At 42.1% G+C, this 16,724-nt stretch overlaps 2 protein-coding genes across 3 annotated transcripts; one reads left to right on the forward strand and one right to left on the reverse strand.

Annotated features, from left to right (window-relative positions):
• The first annotated feature begins 229 nt into the window (after positions 1-229).
• On the forward strand, positions 230-1,326 carry LOC131905761 (olfactory receptor 9A4). Its single transcript, XM_059256572.1, has one exon. It carries the CDS (start codon positions 342-344, stop codon positions 1,284-1,286), a length of 945 nt encoding a protein of 314 aa, XP_059112555.1. The 5' UTR covers positions 230-341; the 3' UTR covers positions 1,287-1,326.
• A 4,571-nt stretch (positions 1,327-5,897) lies between these two features.
• Positions 5,898-15,447, reverse strand: Clec5a (C-type lectin domain containing 5A). Of its 2 annotated transcripts, XM_059256574.1 has the most exons (7): positions 15,198-15,447; positions 14,688-14,786; positions 13,851-13,925; positions 11,443-11,502; positions 10,649-10,794; positions 8,402-8,508; positions 5,898-7,181 (listed from the first exon to the last, which is right to left on the reverse strand). In XM_059256574.1, the coding sequence occupies exons 2-7, from the start codon at positions 14,764-14,766 to the stop codon at positions 7,067-7,069; spliced, it is 582 nt and encodes a 193-aa protein (XP_059112557.1). In that variant the 5' UTR covers positions 14,767-14,786; positions 15,198-15,447; the 3' UTR covers positions 5,898-7,066. The 2 variants fall into 2 exon arrangements, with proteins under 2 accessions (XP_059112557.1, XP_059112556.1); XM_059256573.1 differs by lacking the exon at positions 13,851-13,925.
• Positions 15,448-16,724: the final 1,277 nt, after the last annotated feature.

The raw sequence follows: 16,724 nt of genomic DNA on the forward strand, positions 1-16,724 counted from the left end.
TCATTCATTTGAACTTGCACACTTCATCTTCACACTCCGCAATGACAAAGTCATAGAAGCCCTTCGGGATGGAGTGAACCGCTTCTACAAGTTATTCAAGAGCACACTTCTATTACCTATTCACATGTGTCCACATATATGAATTCATACATACGTTATCCCTTAAACATTTAACGGCAACTTTGGATAGAATCGGTAGCCATGTTGTGGAGTTAAGGAATGCAAGGGAAATGTTTCTTGAACCTGGTAACGTCTTCAATGTTTCTGAGGTGAGAAGTGTTGTCCTCCTCCCTCTCTCTATTGCTCTCTAGATTTCACTAAGAACAAGGACTAAGAACTAAATGTTGGGGAATTACACTAGTGCCACTGAATTTTATCTTGTTGGCTTCCCGGGCTCTGAAAAGCTCCGCCACATCCTTTTCGCTACCTTCTGCTTCTTCTACTTAGTGTCATTAGTGGGGAACACAGTCATCATTGTGATCGTCTGTGTTGATAAACGGCTGCAGTCCCCCATGTATTTCTTCCTTGTTCACCTCTCCATCCTGGAGATCCTGCTCACAACTGTTATTGTTCCCGTGATGCTTTGGGGACTGCTGCTTCCTGGGATGCAGGCAGTATCGCTGGCTGGATGTGTTGTACAACTCTTTTTGCAACTTGCCCTGGGGACCACGGAGTTTTCATTGCTTGGAGCGATGGCTGTGGATCGTTACGTGGCTGTCTGCAACCCTTTGAGGTACAACGTCATCATGAGCAGTCGAACCTGCAACTCTGTGGTAATTGTGTCATGGGTATTTGGGTTCCTTTATCAGATTTGGCCAGTGTATGCCACATTTCACCTTACCTACTGCAAATCAAATGTGGTGGACAACTTCTTCTGTGACCGGGGGCAGTTGCTCAAGTTATCTTGTGATAATACTATTTTCATAGAGTTTATTCTCTTTTTAATGGCTATCTTTGTTCTTTTTGGTTCCTTGATCCCCACAATTGTCTCCTACACCTACATCATCTCCACCATCCTCAAGATCCCCTCAGCCTCTGGCCAGAGGAAAGCCTTCTCCACCTGTGCCTCCCACTTCACCTGTGTCGTGATTGGCTATGGCTGCTGCTTGTTCCTCTACGTGAAACCCAAGCAAACGCAGGCGGCTGATTACAACAGGGTGGTTTCCTTGATGATTTCCATCGTAACTCCTTTCCTCAACCCTTTTATCTTCACACTCCGCAATGACAAAGTCATAGAAGCCCTTCGGGATGGAGTGAACCGCTTCTACAAGTTATTCAAGAGCTAGCCTTGCCCTGAGGCGTTTGCATGGCCAAACACATACTAAGATTGCTAGAATAATCTGACCATAACATCTCTGAGCTGCGTCACAATCACTATCATTATCAAATAATCTGTGTGCAGAGACTTTAAGTTGTGGCTACATTTTTATCATATTCTTTTCTTCTCAGATCCCCCCTTCCCTACCCTTCCAACTACAAGTTCTTTTTCTCTCTTAAATGAAACAAAGCAAAAATCTAAAAATTAAAAATCCATTAAAAACCGCTGAGTCATATTTGTGTTGATCCTCTACTCCTGAGCATGGGACCTGCTGTGGAGTGTGGTTGATATACCAAGTGCCATTCCATTGAAGGAAATCAATATTCCCTCCCCCAGAAACTATCCATTGCAAATAGCTTTTAGGGTAGGAGTGGGAGTTTGTCCTCACTTCCTCTCCTTTGTGCTGGGATTTTTTTTTTTTTTCCTGGCTTGAACTTGTATAGGACTTATACATACTGTCACAGTCTCTGGGAGTTCATCTGTGTGTCTGCCCTGTTTTTGATGGGACGTTTTAAAACTGTCATCACTGTGTGCAAGGGGGGCACAGTAAAGAGACAGTGGACATGACTGCTTCATTATCAGGGGGGAGGTTTTGATTATGAATAAGAGAGAGAAAATATCCAGAGGCATCTTGAAGAGTCAGAGCAGAGAGGAAAGAAAACAGACTAGACATGGCCAGGGCTAGTGAAGCAAGGAGAGCATGGTGGAGATGGCAAGAAATAGAGCATAGAGCATAACAAGAGGGAGAACAGAGAGGCCACCAAGAGAGCCAGAGGACAGCCTGAGGTAGAGAACGTTCGGGCTGAACCAACCACGTGGATTACGAGGAGGCTGAGTGGCCCAGGGGAGGGAAGGGCTAGGAGACTAGCGTGGACTTTGAAATGTACAAGTACTTGTGAATAGAGACTGAGGGGGCCTAGGGGCCAGCATGGGCTCTATATGCAACCACAGGTAGCCATATGTCCCTTCTGCCAGAGTTAAAGGGAAATGTCTACTTTTAGGCATTTGGGAATCAGTTTCACAAGTCCCTGAGGAGCGCTGGCTTTTATCTAACCACCAGAAATCCTTCTGTAGTCCAGGTTGAGCTCATTCCTAGACCTATGGATTACCTGAGACCTAGCAATCACCTCTCTAATTGGTAAACTTTCTAGAGGAAGAGGTGTTTTCTTACTTTGTCACCCAGATCCTACTGCTTCCACAAAGGGGTTGTGTGGTGGAGCTGTGTTCCAGGATGTAGAATGAGAAGAGAACTGGGCTTTCTGGCCCTGGACCGAGGGGTGTAGTTCATGGAACAGAAGAAGAGGCGGCCTCTATTCCTCTCTGGGAGTCTCAGTCTTCAACCTTTTCGAGGTCTCTAATGCCTCCTTTGCTTTTGTTCTGCTTCATTTGTTCATCCTCTCCCATTGCCCTCCCCAGCCACCTCTGTGTTCCTCTTTTGAGTGTTCCAGTTCTACAGTGTACTCCTAGGTTCCTATGTTCCCCTCACTACGAACTAACAAACAAAGCAACCAAGTTTTCCATGAGGTTGCCCACCTTTCTCCAGACAGTGTTGCTCCTACTCCTTGTTTCCAGATTTGCCCAACTCCCCTCTTTCCTGGCAGCTCTACCCTCTTCCTAATCATTGTTTCCATTTTTTTTGGAGGGGAGGGGATTCATGGCTACTTTGTAAAATAATCCAGTGCAGCATTTTTAAAAACTACAAATTGATGCTGTGTGGAATAATCATAGCAAGCTAGTTGGACAGTTTTTGTTCCACCCAGTGGAATCTTATGAAGCTGCCAGAACAATGATGTTCTTCCTGCAATGATTAGAAAAGTTATAAGCTACGTATTCTTCTGTGAGAGAACCGGAGTGTACTGAATATAAGTGGCTGCATAGTCACAGTTGCTGTGGATGGCATCATAAGGAAGTGATAACTAGTTGTTCTGAAGTTATGGCAATGAAGTGGGCATGAAGCAGAAGGGAAGACTTGGCACTATGAACCTCTAAATATTCTTTTCATTTCTGCAAACATATACTAATTTACTATACAAAAATAAAATTATTGAATTTCCCTTATTTGTCCTAAAGGATATACTAAGTCACACTCCTGTCCTTAAAATACTCTGCAAGTCTGAGATCTTCTTCATCACACACATATTTGTCCAAATAAGGAGAGATTTGATTAAGTAGTTATGATGTTAAATCATGATATTTTGGAGCTGTTTTGGATGCATACTTGTAATGCTAGCACTCAGGAGGCAGACGGAAGAGGGCTGAATCGACGCTGGCTTACATGGTCATTTCTAGGCTGGCATGAACTGTGTAGCGAGAGCCTGGCTTAAAACAAAGGAGCTATGGAAGAGGATATGAAAATATTTGTTTTTCTAATTATAAAGTTCTAATTCTGTTCTTTTTTTTTTGGCTTGAGTGTTGGATAAGTGCTTAATATACATTCACTACTGAAAGTGTAAAATTTAATGCAAAGCCCTGCAGCTTTCATTTCAAATGCCAATTCTAAATATATATAAATTAATTAAAATATATAGACTTGATGTCTCATTAATTTTGGTGTGTGATGCTTTTATTTATATTCAAGTTTTTATATAAAATTTACTAAAAAAATACAAGGAAGTTGTAGCTTATTGGCAGAATGGTAGTCTCGTATGTACAAAGCCCTAGGTTTGATCTTTGGAATGGCATAAAAACAGAATCATGAAGGTATTTCTAGATCTTAACATAAAAGCTGAGTGTTCAACAATATTAAGAGAATAAGATGTGTGTTGATAAGACCATATCCTTTCCTAAAGTCTTTAATTAAAAAGTATGATATGTACATGAAAGATGTTTTTAATTCTTCATCAGATGATGAAGAATGGCAATCAAACACAAATTAAAATCACTATGGAATGTCATTCACATAATGCAAGGTAGATAGACAACAGCATATATGTGAAAGGATGTGAAAGTATTAGAGTCCATATATATTACAGATGGGAAGGTTCAGTGGCTTTTGAAAAAAATGAAAGTTCTTTAAATGATGTATCATATAACTACATGAACTAGCAGTCATACTTCTAGGTATATAGTTGAGAAATGCATGTTTGTAATAGTTATAACAGTTGACAGATGGAAAAGCTTAACTATAATTCAGTTGATGAAGGAATAAACAAATTTTTCATCCATAGAATGAAATACAGGTTGGGATAGCAAACTTTGCACCACTGTAACAAACACCTGAGGTAAATAATTGATCAAAAGGCTTTGGAGATTTCAGTCCATAATCAGTTGGTCTCATTGCTATTGGTCCTGTGGAGAGGTCACACATCATGTTAGAAGCATGCAATGGAGGAAAACCACTCCTGGCTTGGGAGCAAAGGGGAGGAAGACGAAAGGCCTGAGGATTGTACACGCCCTATAGAGGGCACACTCTCAGGGACATGACTACATTCCAGGGGTCTTAAAGGTTCCTGAACCTTTTAAAGGTTCTACCACCTCCCAGTATCACAATCCTAGGGAATGAACCTTTGACACAGACATATGGGGGACACTCCAGCTCCAGACTAGAGCGCTGTTATATGTTGAAATACATGGGTGAGTATTGAAAATCTTATTCTAAGTGGAGGAAGCCAGTAAGCAAAGGCCATACATTGTATGATTCTATTCATATGAAACCCAGAAGAAGGAACTTTATAGAGACAGGAAGTACGTAAGTGGCTTCAAAGGGCTGAGAGTAATACCAAGATGATGTAGTGATAGCTAGTGTGTATAAGATTTCTTGTTGAGGTGATGGCTGCAAACTATTGTGAATGTATCAAACCCATTGAATTGTGCATTTCAAATGGGTCAAATTTCTGACATTACTTACATCCCAATAAAGCTGTAAAAAGTATATACATACTGCGTCAGACATTAAAAAGTGTGTAAGGGAAAGCATATTAGAAGCAAAGTCAAAACTCCAATCCAAATGGCTTACTAAACCCATTTTAAAAAATCGCATATCACTGTTCCCTAATAAAGGCCATATTTATCTACCTTTCATGAGTCCCTTCCCCAGTAATGGAAGCAACATCCACAGAGTCCCTGAATATTCTCGTTCTCACGCCAACCCCTGCCCAAGCTTCTTTAAGAACCTGTGCAGGAGTAACTTCCTGTCTTGCGGGAAATTCAGACTTCAACCACAGAAATCACTAGATGTCCTCATTTCCTGGCCTCAATAGTCTGCAACCATCTGTCATAAGACAGGAAGTGTGGCAATGGAAGTTCCCTTTTCTCAAAAAGGATCAAGATTTCCTTTCTGTTGTCTGAATTTTGGGGCTGACCTCTGGTTGGAATCCAGTTGCTTCTCCTCACCATAGACTCAGCGCCCCTCCCCTGCTCTGTGACACCTATGTGTTAAGACTATCAGAGAACTTATAGCTCCTCAGGGTACAAACGTAATTCAGTATCCACCAGATTATTTCTGATGGCCTTCTTCAAGCAGATTTTAACAGCTAGTGCATTATCTCATTAAAATTATTAATCTACCAGCGTACTAGCAACATTGAAACCTAGAAATTAGAAAAACAACAGAATTGTAATAATAGAATTTATGGTTTATTTTGACTAGTGGCACACATACGTATCACAGTTAGATGCAAATGCTGAGTTAATTGTTGGGTGACTTCAATTCCTTTAGCTTTCTATAGGCTTCTTATTACTCAACCCATGCATCTCTTTCCTCTGATGACTTCAGGTGCGTATGCAGCTGCTATCTTCTTGTGAACACAGAGAACAGTTAAGAAGCCCAAGACTTTATTTCATTCATTCTCTCCTCTCTTTCATTGTGATCAAACACCCTGCTTCATCTATCACAATTTCCATTTGTCCCCATTTTGCTCTTTCTTCTCTAATGAAAAGGAGTTATATATGCCACAGTAGAATTTTATGCCAAAACAAGAAAAATTTTAGCTTGAGTGTTTTCTCAGTCACCCTCCTCTCTCTGTCTCTCCTGCCCACCGCTCCCTTTTCTTTCCTCCTCTCCCCTCCTTTCTACTTTCCTCTTCTCTCCTCCTTTCTTCTCCCTTTCTCCCTCCTTCTTTTCTCTTCCTCTCCCTTTCCTTCCCCTCCTCTTTTCTCTGTCCTATACAAACCTTTCTGCATTCCCACAATGTTCTCTCAGCTCCACGTTGAGCTGTAGAGGTCCTTCCAAGAGCCTTGCTCTCAGTTCAGACTGAGGAAGGCCTCTTCTTCCTTAGCTTCTAGGGAATATGGGAATGGAAGCCTTTTGGGAATAGGGGAGGTCATGAAGCTGAGTTTATCTTCTACCCATGCCACCTTCTAACAGTGTTCATCTCTATTCCATTGGCAGTTTCTTCTCAATAATATGGGCATGTACTCTAAGGATGAAATAGATCCTGTCTTCAAGCAAAAGCCCATTGATCAGTCAAAATGCTCAACTCTACAAGAACAGATTTCATTTCCATATCAATTTCATCTCCAGAAAACTGGCCCTGTCTACCAGAGAGCACTAGAATCCAGTCCCCTCTCACAGGAAGTGTGGTCTTGGGGAATGCCTGGAGTAGGACAGGAATTTTCCTGTTGTGTGAAGATGTTTGTGAAAGGGAATAACATATTGACCCTAAGGATTTACTGGGAAGCTCCACAGCAACCTGTGGAAGATGGGCACAGTCTTTGATGTTCCATATTTTCTGAACTAGTTTCAGTTGTAACTAATTTCTTTTGTTGGCTCTGTAGATATATATTTGCTCTTGTTGTAGAGACCCATGATCATTTGGGAGTCTTCTCGCAGATCCAGCGATAGCTGATGTCACATGATGCAGCATCAAATGTCTTTGTCAGGCCTATAGTGACACAGTGGAAGTTCTGATTCTCATTTGTCACACTAAATGAAGAGAGAAAGCATGGTTAAGGCTCCTTGGTTCAGTTTTGCCTTGGGCTGTTAGTGAGGTGAGGGTTGCATGGGAGCTGTGCATGGAGGAGATGCAGCCTCATGCAACTACACACCCTCTTCTTCTGCACTGGGCCTTTCTTCCCAGTGTAGACCATTTCTTCTCAATACATCTTCTGCAGTCCAGCCCTATACCCACTGCTTCTTCTCAACACTACTGTGAACACTCACAGATTCCAAGAATCTAGGTCTAACTTGTTCATTTACGGTTGGAAATATTTTCAACCTTTGAGGGCACTGTCAACACCCCCTCCCCAATACAGGAAGGCCCAAGGAAGGTGGAAAGAGATTTTGCATCCTTTACTGAATGCAAACTGGATCTTGGAAAACTTGGTGGAGGCAAGCTGTTGGCCTTCTCCTACTTCCTTCCTGCCATTCAGATCTTGTTGGTCTGACTGCGGAGTCTCATTTCATGAAAAAGGTGCATGAGATTTCGGCTCAAGGGACTATGGAATCAAACTGTAGCTCTACCCTATTGCTATGTGAAATTCAATACATTTCGAACCTTGGGAGTAATAAAAGCTTTCTTTATGGCATCCTAGTGACTACAGAGAAATAATCCATGCATGCGCTTAGCACAGCATAGTGCCTGCTGTTTAAGAGACAGTGAGCACATTTTAATTTTCTCCCCTCTGTAAAGATATCCAGTTGCAGGCTGGGGACCTGGCTGGCTCCTTGTCTGACTCAGCATCTACATATGAAAACTGGAAACATTACAGCTTCCTCCAAAGGTTGACTACATGGAATGATGCCCTGAGGATAGCTCTTGAGAGTTACATTTCAACTTTAAGGTATAGACAGGATACAGGTATAGAATAAACTTCTTTTAAATAAAGCAGCTGTATCTGGGGGAAATGATACCACATGTAGTTTAATGACCTATGAAATATCATATGAGGTACAGCAGCAGCTATGTGTGTGGGTCGGTTTGAAGAAGGTAATTTATTATATGAATAATATTCTCTCTTCTACTTCTATATTATGCAAAATATTGGGTATTTTTCTATAATAAAAAGGTTAAATAAGGCAAGAAATGGTTTGGAAGCAACTGGAACAGAGTCAGTCTACACACGCCTTTGAGCTGTCTCGGCGTGGCTCTCAGGTTTGGTCTTCGCATGCGAAAACCTCTAGGGAAAGGCAGGGTGTTCACGTACTTGCCATTGAAGGCAGAGTTGTTGATCCAGCGCCACTTTCTTTCTCCAGGCTGACGTCTCAAACCAACAAAGTACTTCTCGGCGCCAGCTATGTCCTGAAGATACTTCTAGAAGTTAAACAAGAAGCAGCTCGTCAGTGAGTTCTTCAGTGCTGAGCTGGTGGTCCACGGTTGGTTGGCCTGGTTCTGGGAACTAGGAAGGCCCCCCCGGGATTAGACAGTGGTGCCACCGGCACTTGCCATTAATCCTAGAGAAGTTCTGAAACTTGGTCAGAAGGAAGATCACCTGGATAGCTGGGCCAAACACAGACTGTTTGGCCTCTGGTGCAGAAGATCTAATGTAGATGATGAAGAATTTACATTACTGATAAACGCCCTGGTGATGTCAGTATTGCCCTTCTGGGCCAACCCAGAAGGAACGGGGAAGAAGGATGCCACAGTCAAAAAACGGTCATTTTATATACACATTTTATAACTGGCATGCCTCTGTTTGTAGGAATTTCATCTTTCCAGAAAATATCACGTTCCCAAATAAGTTTAATCCAGTGGAAAAATATGTTCAGAGTTATCAGCAAACCATTGATGCTGTGATCCTTCCCTGTGGTCAAGAAGCTGGGGAGAGTAATGTGGTGAAAACTGGACTCACCAAAACTTAAATGGTGACTAGAGGAAATGGAGGGATCAATTTCTTCTCATTCTCCTCTTCTCTTCACCCTGTTTTCTTTCCCCATCCGCTGCCTTTCCTTTGCTTCTGATTATCGACCTGAAAACATCTTGCTTTTCCACTTGGGTGCTTTACCCCAGAGAATTTGGGAGATCCTAATCTCTGACCTTGGTTATCGATTCAGGGACGGCCCTCTAGAAAATTCTGCCCCATTACAGGATGATTTTTGGGAGGAAAGGATGGGGGAGGAAAACTTGAGTATTGTACAACATAGTGCCCAGTATCCAACCAATGCTAAGATTTGAAGGAGAGGCAACTATAAATAAGATAAGTATAATCTAAAATTGATGAATTTAATGTTTTCTTGTTTAAGTATATGATCTTAGTCAAATAACTTTTATTTTGACTAAGGAGATGTGTCAGTTTGTGAAGCATTTGCTGTGTAAGTGTGGCTATTTGAGATCAGATCCCAAGAACCCATGGGAAAGCCTGATGTTGTAGTGATCATCTGGATTCCCAGCGCTCCTATGGCAAGAGAGGCAGAAACAGGAAGAGCCCCAGAAGACTGGGGGAGGGGCGCAGCTAACCTACTGTGATGTTGTGAAGGCACCTGGTCTCAAAGTGGAAGGAGAGGTTGTTCTCTGACTTTTACATGCCTGTTGTGGCACATGTGTGCCCACATAAACACACACACACACACACACACACACACACACACACACACACACACACCAGACACACACAAAACATTACTTTTCTTTGTTCTAATTTCCTCATTGCAAGTGCATAAAATATGCATAATAATATGTCTCATGGCAGACACACGGTAAAGGGATAAAGTAAACAAAGCTGTTACAAGTGTTAGTCTACTCTCATTATCACAAAGATAAAGTGCAAACTCTGTTATCTGATTCTCTGTTTTTCACATTACTAATCACGTTAACATATCTTCTTTCTTATGCATACTGAGATGATACATTAATATCTTAAGTAATTCATATCTTTCTCCTTCATTGTATACATTAACATCTCACAAAGTATTCTGCAATATTTCAGTAATTTAAATTACTATATTTAACATTCATTTATCCACTCATTTTTGTGTCTGTGTTTTTGTGAGCTTATGTGTATGTATGTATGTGTATGAGCATACATGTGGCACTTTTGGAGTTAGAGGGCAACTTGTGGGAGTTTCTGAGACCATGTGGTTCCCAGGGATTGAACTCAGGTCATCATGCTTTGCAGCAAGTGACTTTACCCATTGAGCCTTCTTCCTAGTCCTTAAGCTACTTCTACATGCATTAGGTCTTTGGTCAATCCTTGCACTTTAAATGTCCTGGTCTGTCTTAAAGATACAAGCTTGATGCTGTAGTTTTTGGGGGAAGACAACAGAATCTGGATTTCTAGTTTAGATAAAAATGAAGAGCCTCCCAGTCTCAGGTTTAGAACAAGGACTGTAAACTCCCCAGCTAGGCATGTCTCTATTCATCATCATCCTACCCCAGTCACCACATTTTCCCATAGACTCCACCAACCGCAGCTGCCATAGGGCAGACTATCTTATCACACCATCCCAATGCTTACCAGTATCTCTGGTGTGTTGACAATTGCCAGTGTGGATCCTTTTGATGCACAGTCATCCCTGCTGTTTTCCCAAGATGATTCAGAGGTGGAGAAGAAGAAGCATCTCCCTTGATGAAAATCCCAGTCTTTGGGACAGATTGGTGAGACTGGGGGATGGGGAGGGAAGGAGCAGAGACAGAGACAGAATGAATATATGCGATTAGTGTTCTGGAGTGGGGACCTTGGAACCGACTCATAAAATGATGGGACATACATTTCTTTGTGACTACTGATATAAATTCTTCCCAATTCAAGTAGAAATTCCATCACTCTATCTGTTTTCCTGTCCCTAATATAAAGGGAATGAACGTGAAGCTCTTCATGGTCCCTTTGAGCCAAAGTCCCACAAGAAAGGGGGCAATGGGAAAAGTCCTTAAGCATCCAGCTTGTGTAACCCAGGCTGGCCTTGAACTTGTGATCCTCTTGCCTCTGCCTTCTTCAGCAAATCCTATCAGTGTGAGCCACTACTGAGTTCCAGGACATCAAGGGCTATACAGAGAAATCCTGTCTTGAAAAACAAAACCAAAAATACCCCCCCTAAAAAAAAAACAAACCCCCAAACAAAAAAAAAAACAAAACTCAAAATCAAAAAACCGAAAAACAAACCACCACTACCATCACCAAAAAACCAAAACCAAACCAAACTAAACCAAACCAAAACAACAACAACAACAACAACAACAACAACAACAACAACAAGAATCCAGCTTGTGAGTACTGAGGGGGTGGGGGAAAGCAGGGACCATGCACTGTACCTGTCTCATAGCTCCTTGTAGGCATGATGCTTTCATTATTTCCCCCAAAGATTTGTGAGACTGAAATGAAAAGAAAGCCTGATGGTTACTAGCCAATGAACACAACAGTCATTAGTATGTGGGCTGTTGAGCTCTGACTCTTTGTTTCTAAGCATCCCTGATGTTCTAGATTATTTGGAGGTGGAAAGAAAAACCATCTTCCTTGAGGAAGTGCTCAGTGTTTGGGGAAGGCTGAAGAGGAGGGAGGGGAGGGTGTGGAAAGGAAGGAAGGAGGGAAGAAGGGAGGGAAGCAGGGCCTGAAAGATGCTATGGAGATGACAAGGGCCTTGGCCACTCTGAACTAGAGTCATCAGAAATTGTCTTTCTTTGAAGCTTCCATCTAACTATTGCCATGATCTATTATGCTTGGCACTCCAGTCCTACTTTATACTCTACTTCTTCCTATTATGGTAGTAGATGTGAAATGCTTAGGAGACCAAAACCAAACAAAACAAGAACAAGAGGTGGGGCTAGGGGAGGTTGGTGTCCCAGGGAGGCTCTTACTCCTTATATACACGTTTGACATGGCTATCCCCAGAGAGCTCTTTGAAGTACCTTTTCTCCAGCTCCACACAGTGTTTTTGCTATTCCCTTTATTTCTGGTGTCCAAACCCTCTATAAGAAGCTATAACCCCAGGCAGCTTTTAGATGCTTTTCTCATTAGGATTTCCTCAGCTCGAAGGATTGTAACTGAGTACAACAAGATCCAGGATTCAGGGAGTTACAGCAGATAAGGAGGTAGGTAACCTTTTAGAGATTCCTTTAAGCATAGAAGTTTACTTTTTAAAATATAAAATATGGGGATTGATGGGCCCCTAAGAGGATCATTTTTTCCTAAGAGCATTGACTGAGCAGACAGCTACAATGGCTCCCTAGGCTACTGAAATCTCCCTTCAGGGCCCTGGTTATTTATTGGTTATGGTTGAAACTATCATTTACCTAGCTACGAATTGTTACTTAAAATAATATTGATGAAACAGACATAAGCATTCACCTTTTAATACATTCCCTAGTTCAGAGACTTCGTAATATTAGAATAGACTGTTTCATGTTAATTAGAAATGACTTTATTTGGTCCTAAAGACGTCAATAGTAACCCATATCTTAAGAGGCAGTGAGAGAGTTCTTGCAGAAAGCTACAAGAAGAGTGGGCTTTGAGCCAGAGCGGTGGCACAGTCCCCAGCACCTACAAGTTGGCACACACCACCTGTCACTCCAGTTCCAGGGGCATCCATAGGCACTGCATGCACATGGTGTACCTACATACACGAAGGCAAAAACATTCATACTCATAAAAATAAATCAGTCTTAAAAAAGAGAGGTGGGATTGGAAGCTTCATGTCCTTCATGGATGGAACATCTGGAACTGGGCTTTCTGTTTCATCCACGAGGCTCGATTATTTACCTGTGTTAGTCTTCTTCTGTTGTTGCTCTGGCATGATGTTTGGCACACAAAAAGATGCCTAGTCTTTGTGGAACATAAATTCTTTCGTGTGTGTGTGTGTGTGTGTGTGTGTGTGTGTGTGTGTGTGTGTGTGTTGTTCATGTTTGTGTGGGTACATGTACATGTGTGTGAGTGTGTATGCATTTGTGTGTGCATGTGTGAGGAGGCTAGAGGTTGACATTGGGTGCTTTCTTCAAACGTTGTCCACCTCATATATTAAGACAGGATCTCTTTCTGAACCTGGAGTTTATTAGTTCAGCTAGGCTGACTGGCCAATGAGCACCAGGGATCCACCCATCTCTGCCTCCATCCACCAGACCTGGGGTTACAGATGTAACTGTAACCCTTGGCTTTCAATATGTGTTGGAGATCCAAGCTCAGGCATGCATACTTGCGGGGCAGATACTTTACCAACTGAACCATCTCCTGATGCTAGAATTTGATTTCTTTTCTTTCTTTTGGTTTTTCAAGACAGGGTTTCTCTGTGTAGGTCTGGCTGTCTTGGAACTCACTCTGTAGACCAGGCTGGTCTAGAACTCAGAGGTCTGCCTGCCTCTGCCTCCTGAGTGCTGGGATTAAAGGTGTATATCACCATAGCTGTCTAGAATTTGGTTTCTTTATAACCATTCTTGTAAGAATCTATGAAACACATTATAGTAGTTCCAGGAGGAGAGCTGAGGATCATATATCTCATGCAGAGGCTGGAGGTGTAGCTCACTGCTTTTCCTGAGCAAGGTCTTGGGGTTAATCCCTAGTACTGGTAGGGGAGAAAAATCACTATCAATGAGTTTGCTGTTCACTATCACTATCAATGAGTTTGCTGTTCACTTTCACACTTGCAAAGGAGAAAAGGACCTTCATGGAGCATTTGCCCACAATTTTTTTAGGGACTGTTAGTAGCCAGCTTGGTGGTTAGGGAGATTACCATTCTGCACATTAGTGGTTCCGTAGCTCTCCGTGGGGATGAAGCCATCATTACTTTTGTCAAAAACCTGTGGGACTGCAAAGAAAATCAGCTAGTGCCTCAGCCTCCATGTGGCTGCAAATGGAGGCAGCCAGTGAGCCACAGGGGATGCCAGGGAACTGTGACCACAGCAGGAAGTACTGAGCCTCTGCCTCATAGAGGATAGTATACGCTTTATTAGAATTTATAATGTATATATTTTCGTTGGTCTTCACTTACCTACTCGTGTATCTTCTCTGCTCTCAGAATGTTAAAATTGGGTCACAAGGGAAATACCTCTTACCCAACTCCAGCACTTTACTCATGTTTCCTCCCTCCTATACTTTTCTTACTGGCTTCTGAGAAAAACCTTTGGCTTTGGAGCTTCTCTTACTAAAGAATTTATTGAGAAGAATTTGTGTATGCACGTGTGGGCATGTGTGCATGCATGTGCGATGCGTACACCCACACACCCACACCCCTCAGTTAAACCTTGATCTTATAGTTCGCTCTCCACACAGCCTTATTGGGTTGAACTGGAGCAGTTTATATTTTTTTAATTATAGCAACAATAAAAAGGCATACTAAATATTCTAGTTCAGATTATCCAAAAGCTTCATGTAAGGGCTCTACCTTTTTTACATAGTTAGTTGTGTATCTCCATTGTAGACCACTAAACCAACCTGGCCCCCTGTGTCTGACGGAGTGTAGAAGGACACTGTGGAAGAACTTGGGCGCTGAAACTTTATACTCAGCCTGGCATTCTGAGTAGAGGAATAAAATAAGGATACTGGGGAGAAGGCTTGCACATATACTCACAATACAGCAGAAATAAGGTCATTCCAACAACTTTGATAACTACTATAATAAGCCCTGAGATGATCATGTTCCAGTTCATGATGATGGGGATTCAGGGACCTGTGAAGACCAGAGCAACATCATCAGTATCTGTGGATGAAGCTGCTTTCTCCATGCCTTAGCCTTGTCCCTTGCTAAGAGTACCCAAGGGAAGACGTGAAGACAGGCATTCTAGGGAATGGAGGAGACCCAGACATGTCCAGAACACTGATAAGGAACTTGACATGCTGTCTCTCCTTCATGTATACTCTAGCATTAGGTCTGAACCTCGTCTCCATGTGTGGTTTCATAAACCATGTCTGATACATAAATCTCCTGTAATTCAACAGTGTTTAGTCTTAAAATGACCCTTGCTTACAAGCTTAGTCTTGGCAATGATAATCTCACTTATAGAAGCCTTAGTCTCCCATGTGTCAGGGATATGTGACAGATGAATGGAGGACAGACAGACAGACAGACAGACAGACTTACCTGAGGTCTCTCTGGAAGTCTGGGCTGGCATACAGATAGGAGTCTTTTCAGTAGGCTGATGATTGTGCGGTGAGCAGAGTTCCTTGTCTCCTGAACATATGCTCCTGCTCAGGCAATGGGTACCGTCCTTGTTCACAACCTCACTGTGCTAGCAGTATCTTCAAACAAACACTTCTTCCTGTTCAGTGCTCTTGGCAAAGGAGCAGGCAGGGCAAAAAGGGGAAGGGAACCTCTAACTCTGCAGGCGGAAGGTTCCCTGTCAGGGAAACATTTCTAGAAGGATGTGGAAAACCACCCGCCTCAGCACAGACTCCCCCTTCATCTGTTAACTTTCTATTGCTCTTAGGACGAGGCTTGGCTTCTTAATGCAATATATAATTCTTGCATAATCTTTTTTCCATGGATGTTAAGTGCTTAGTCATGTGCTAAGTATTCTCTTAGCACCTGGGATATATGTGGTGATTCTGTGCCTCTCATCGGCACCAAATCTGCCCTAGTCTTATCTGCCAGACATATTACTGAACTGAGATTTTTTTTAAAATGAATTTTGTCTTTGATCTCATTTTCTCATCACATGGTCACATGACACACTATTATTGACCACATAACCACATAGCACTGATAGTATCACCTGTTCTCTCTATCTCAGATACACAATAGACATCTCTATGTTCTCATTGACTAGACAATTCTGATGCATCCTTCAGACATCACTTCTTTTGCCAATCCTCCACTCATATGTCCCATTTGGGTTTAGGTATCCCTTTCCTAGTACCATGATACTGGGTACCTGTTCCTTGGGAGCAATTGTGGGATGATTATCTACTTACTTTCCGTACTCTGAAGCTATGAAGGCTGAAACTATTTATTGTTTCACTACTGTGGCCCTGGAACAAACTTGGCACTTGGAGCACTGTGCTTGAAAAATGATATCTGGCGTCTAGGCTTGTAGTTCAAACCTTTACTTGTGGACCTATCATCAGACCTACAAAATACATATTTCTGATCAATTAATTTTTGTGTGACACTACTTATAGAAATTGATAAGTTGGTTGTCATTGTTTTCAAAGATAACATAGATGTGAGACCATTTCCAAAGATACAAATTCCTGACTGAAATCCTAACTCAAACAGCCAGCCTGGACTGCAGACCATTAATGACAGTACTTCAAAAGATAACTCATCATTCCCTTGTTTGTAAGCAAATTTAACTTCTGTTATTAATGGTTTGTTGTTTTAATATAAATTGCCACTTAGTTTATATAGCAACTTAGAGTTCATAGAAAAACCCCAGTTCTTAATAAGTAGAAGTACTCTCTAATAGAATACTGTGATATACTCAAAGTGATGTGCTAGGGAATGGAAGTGAGGGGAAGCTGTGGGGCCTGGACAGGGGTGGTTCAAGGCCTGTGCAAGGCTCTCCGGTCTTGAAGCCTACCATGGAAACACACTTGACTCCCACTTAACTCTAGTGACTCATTGAATAACTGGAAGTTCTTTTGCAGAGGGGTCATTCTAATTGGATGC

The sequence above is a fragment of the Peromyscus eremicus genome, chromosome 3, assembly GCF_949786415.1.
Source record: "Peromyscus eremicus chromosome 3, PerEre_H2_v1, whole genome shotgun sequence".
Taxonomy (NCBI): Eukaryota; Metazoa; Chordata; class Mammalia; order Rodentia; family Cricetidae; genus Peromyscus; species Peromyscus eremicus.

What these genes read in the sequence shown, in the direction of transcription:
- LOC131905761 (XM_059256572.1), top strand. Translation starts at nt 342, where the DNA reads ATGTTGGGGAATTACACTAGTGCCACTGAATTTTATCTTGTTGGCTTC.
- Clec5a (XM_059256574.1), bottom strand. Translation starts at nt 14,766, where the DNA reads ATGAACTGGAACATGATCATCTCAGGGCTTATTATAGTAGTTATCAAA. An exon ending in AACCACTAATGTGCAGAATG is followed by an intron (nt 11,503 to 13,850) that starts GTAATCTCCCTA and finishes TTTTCATTTCAG; the next exon opens with TCTCACAAATCTTTGGGGGA. An exon ending in AACTCTGCCTTCAATGGCAA is followed by an intron (nt 7,182 to 8,401) that starts GTACGTGAACAC and finishes CTCTTCATTTAG; the next exon opens with TGTGACAAATGAGAATCAGA.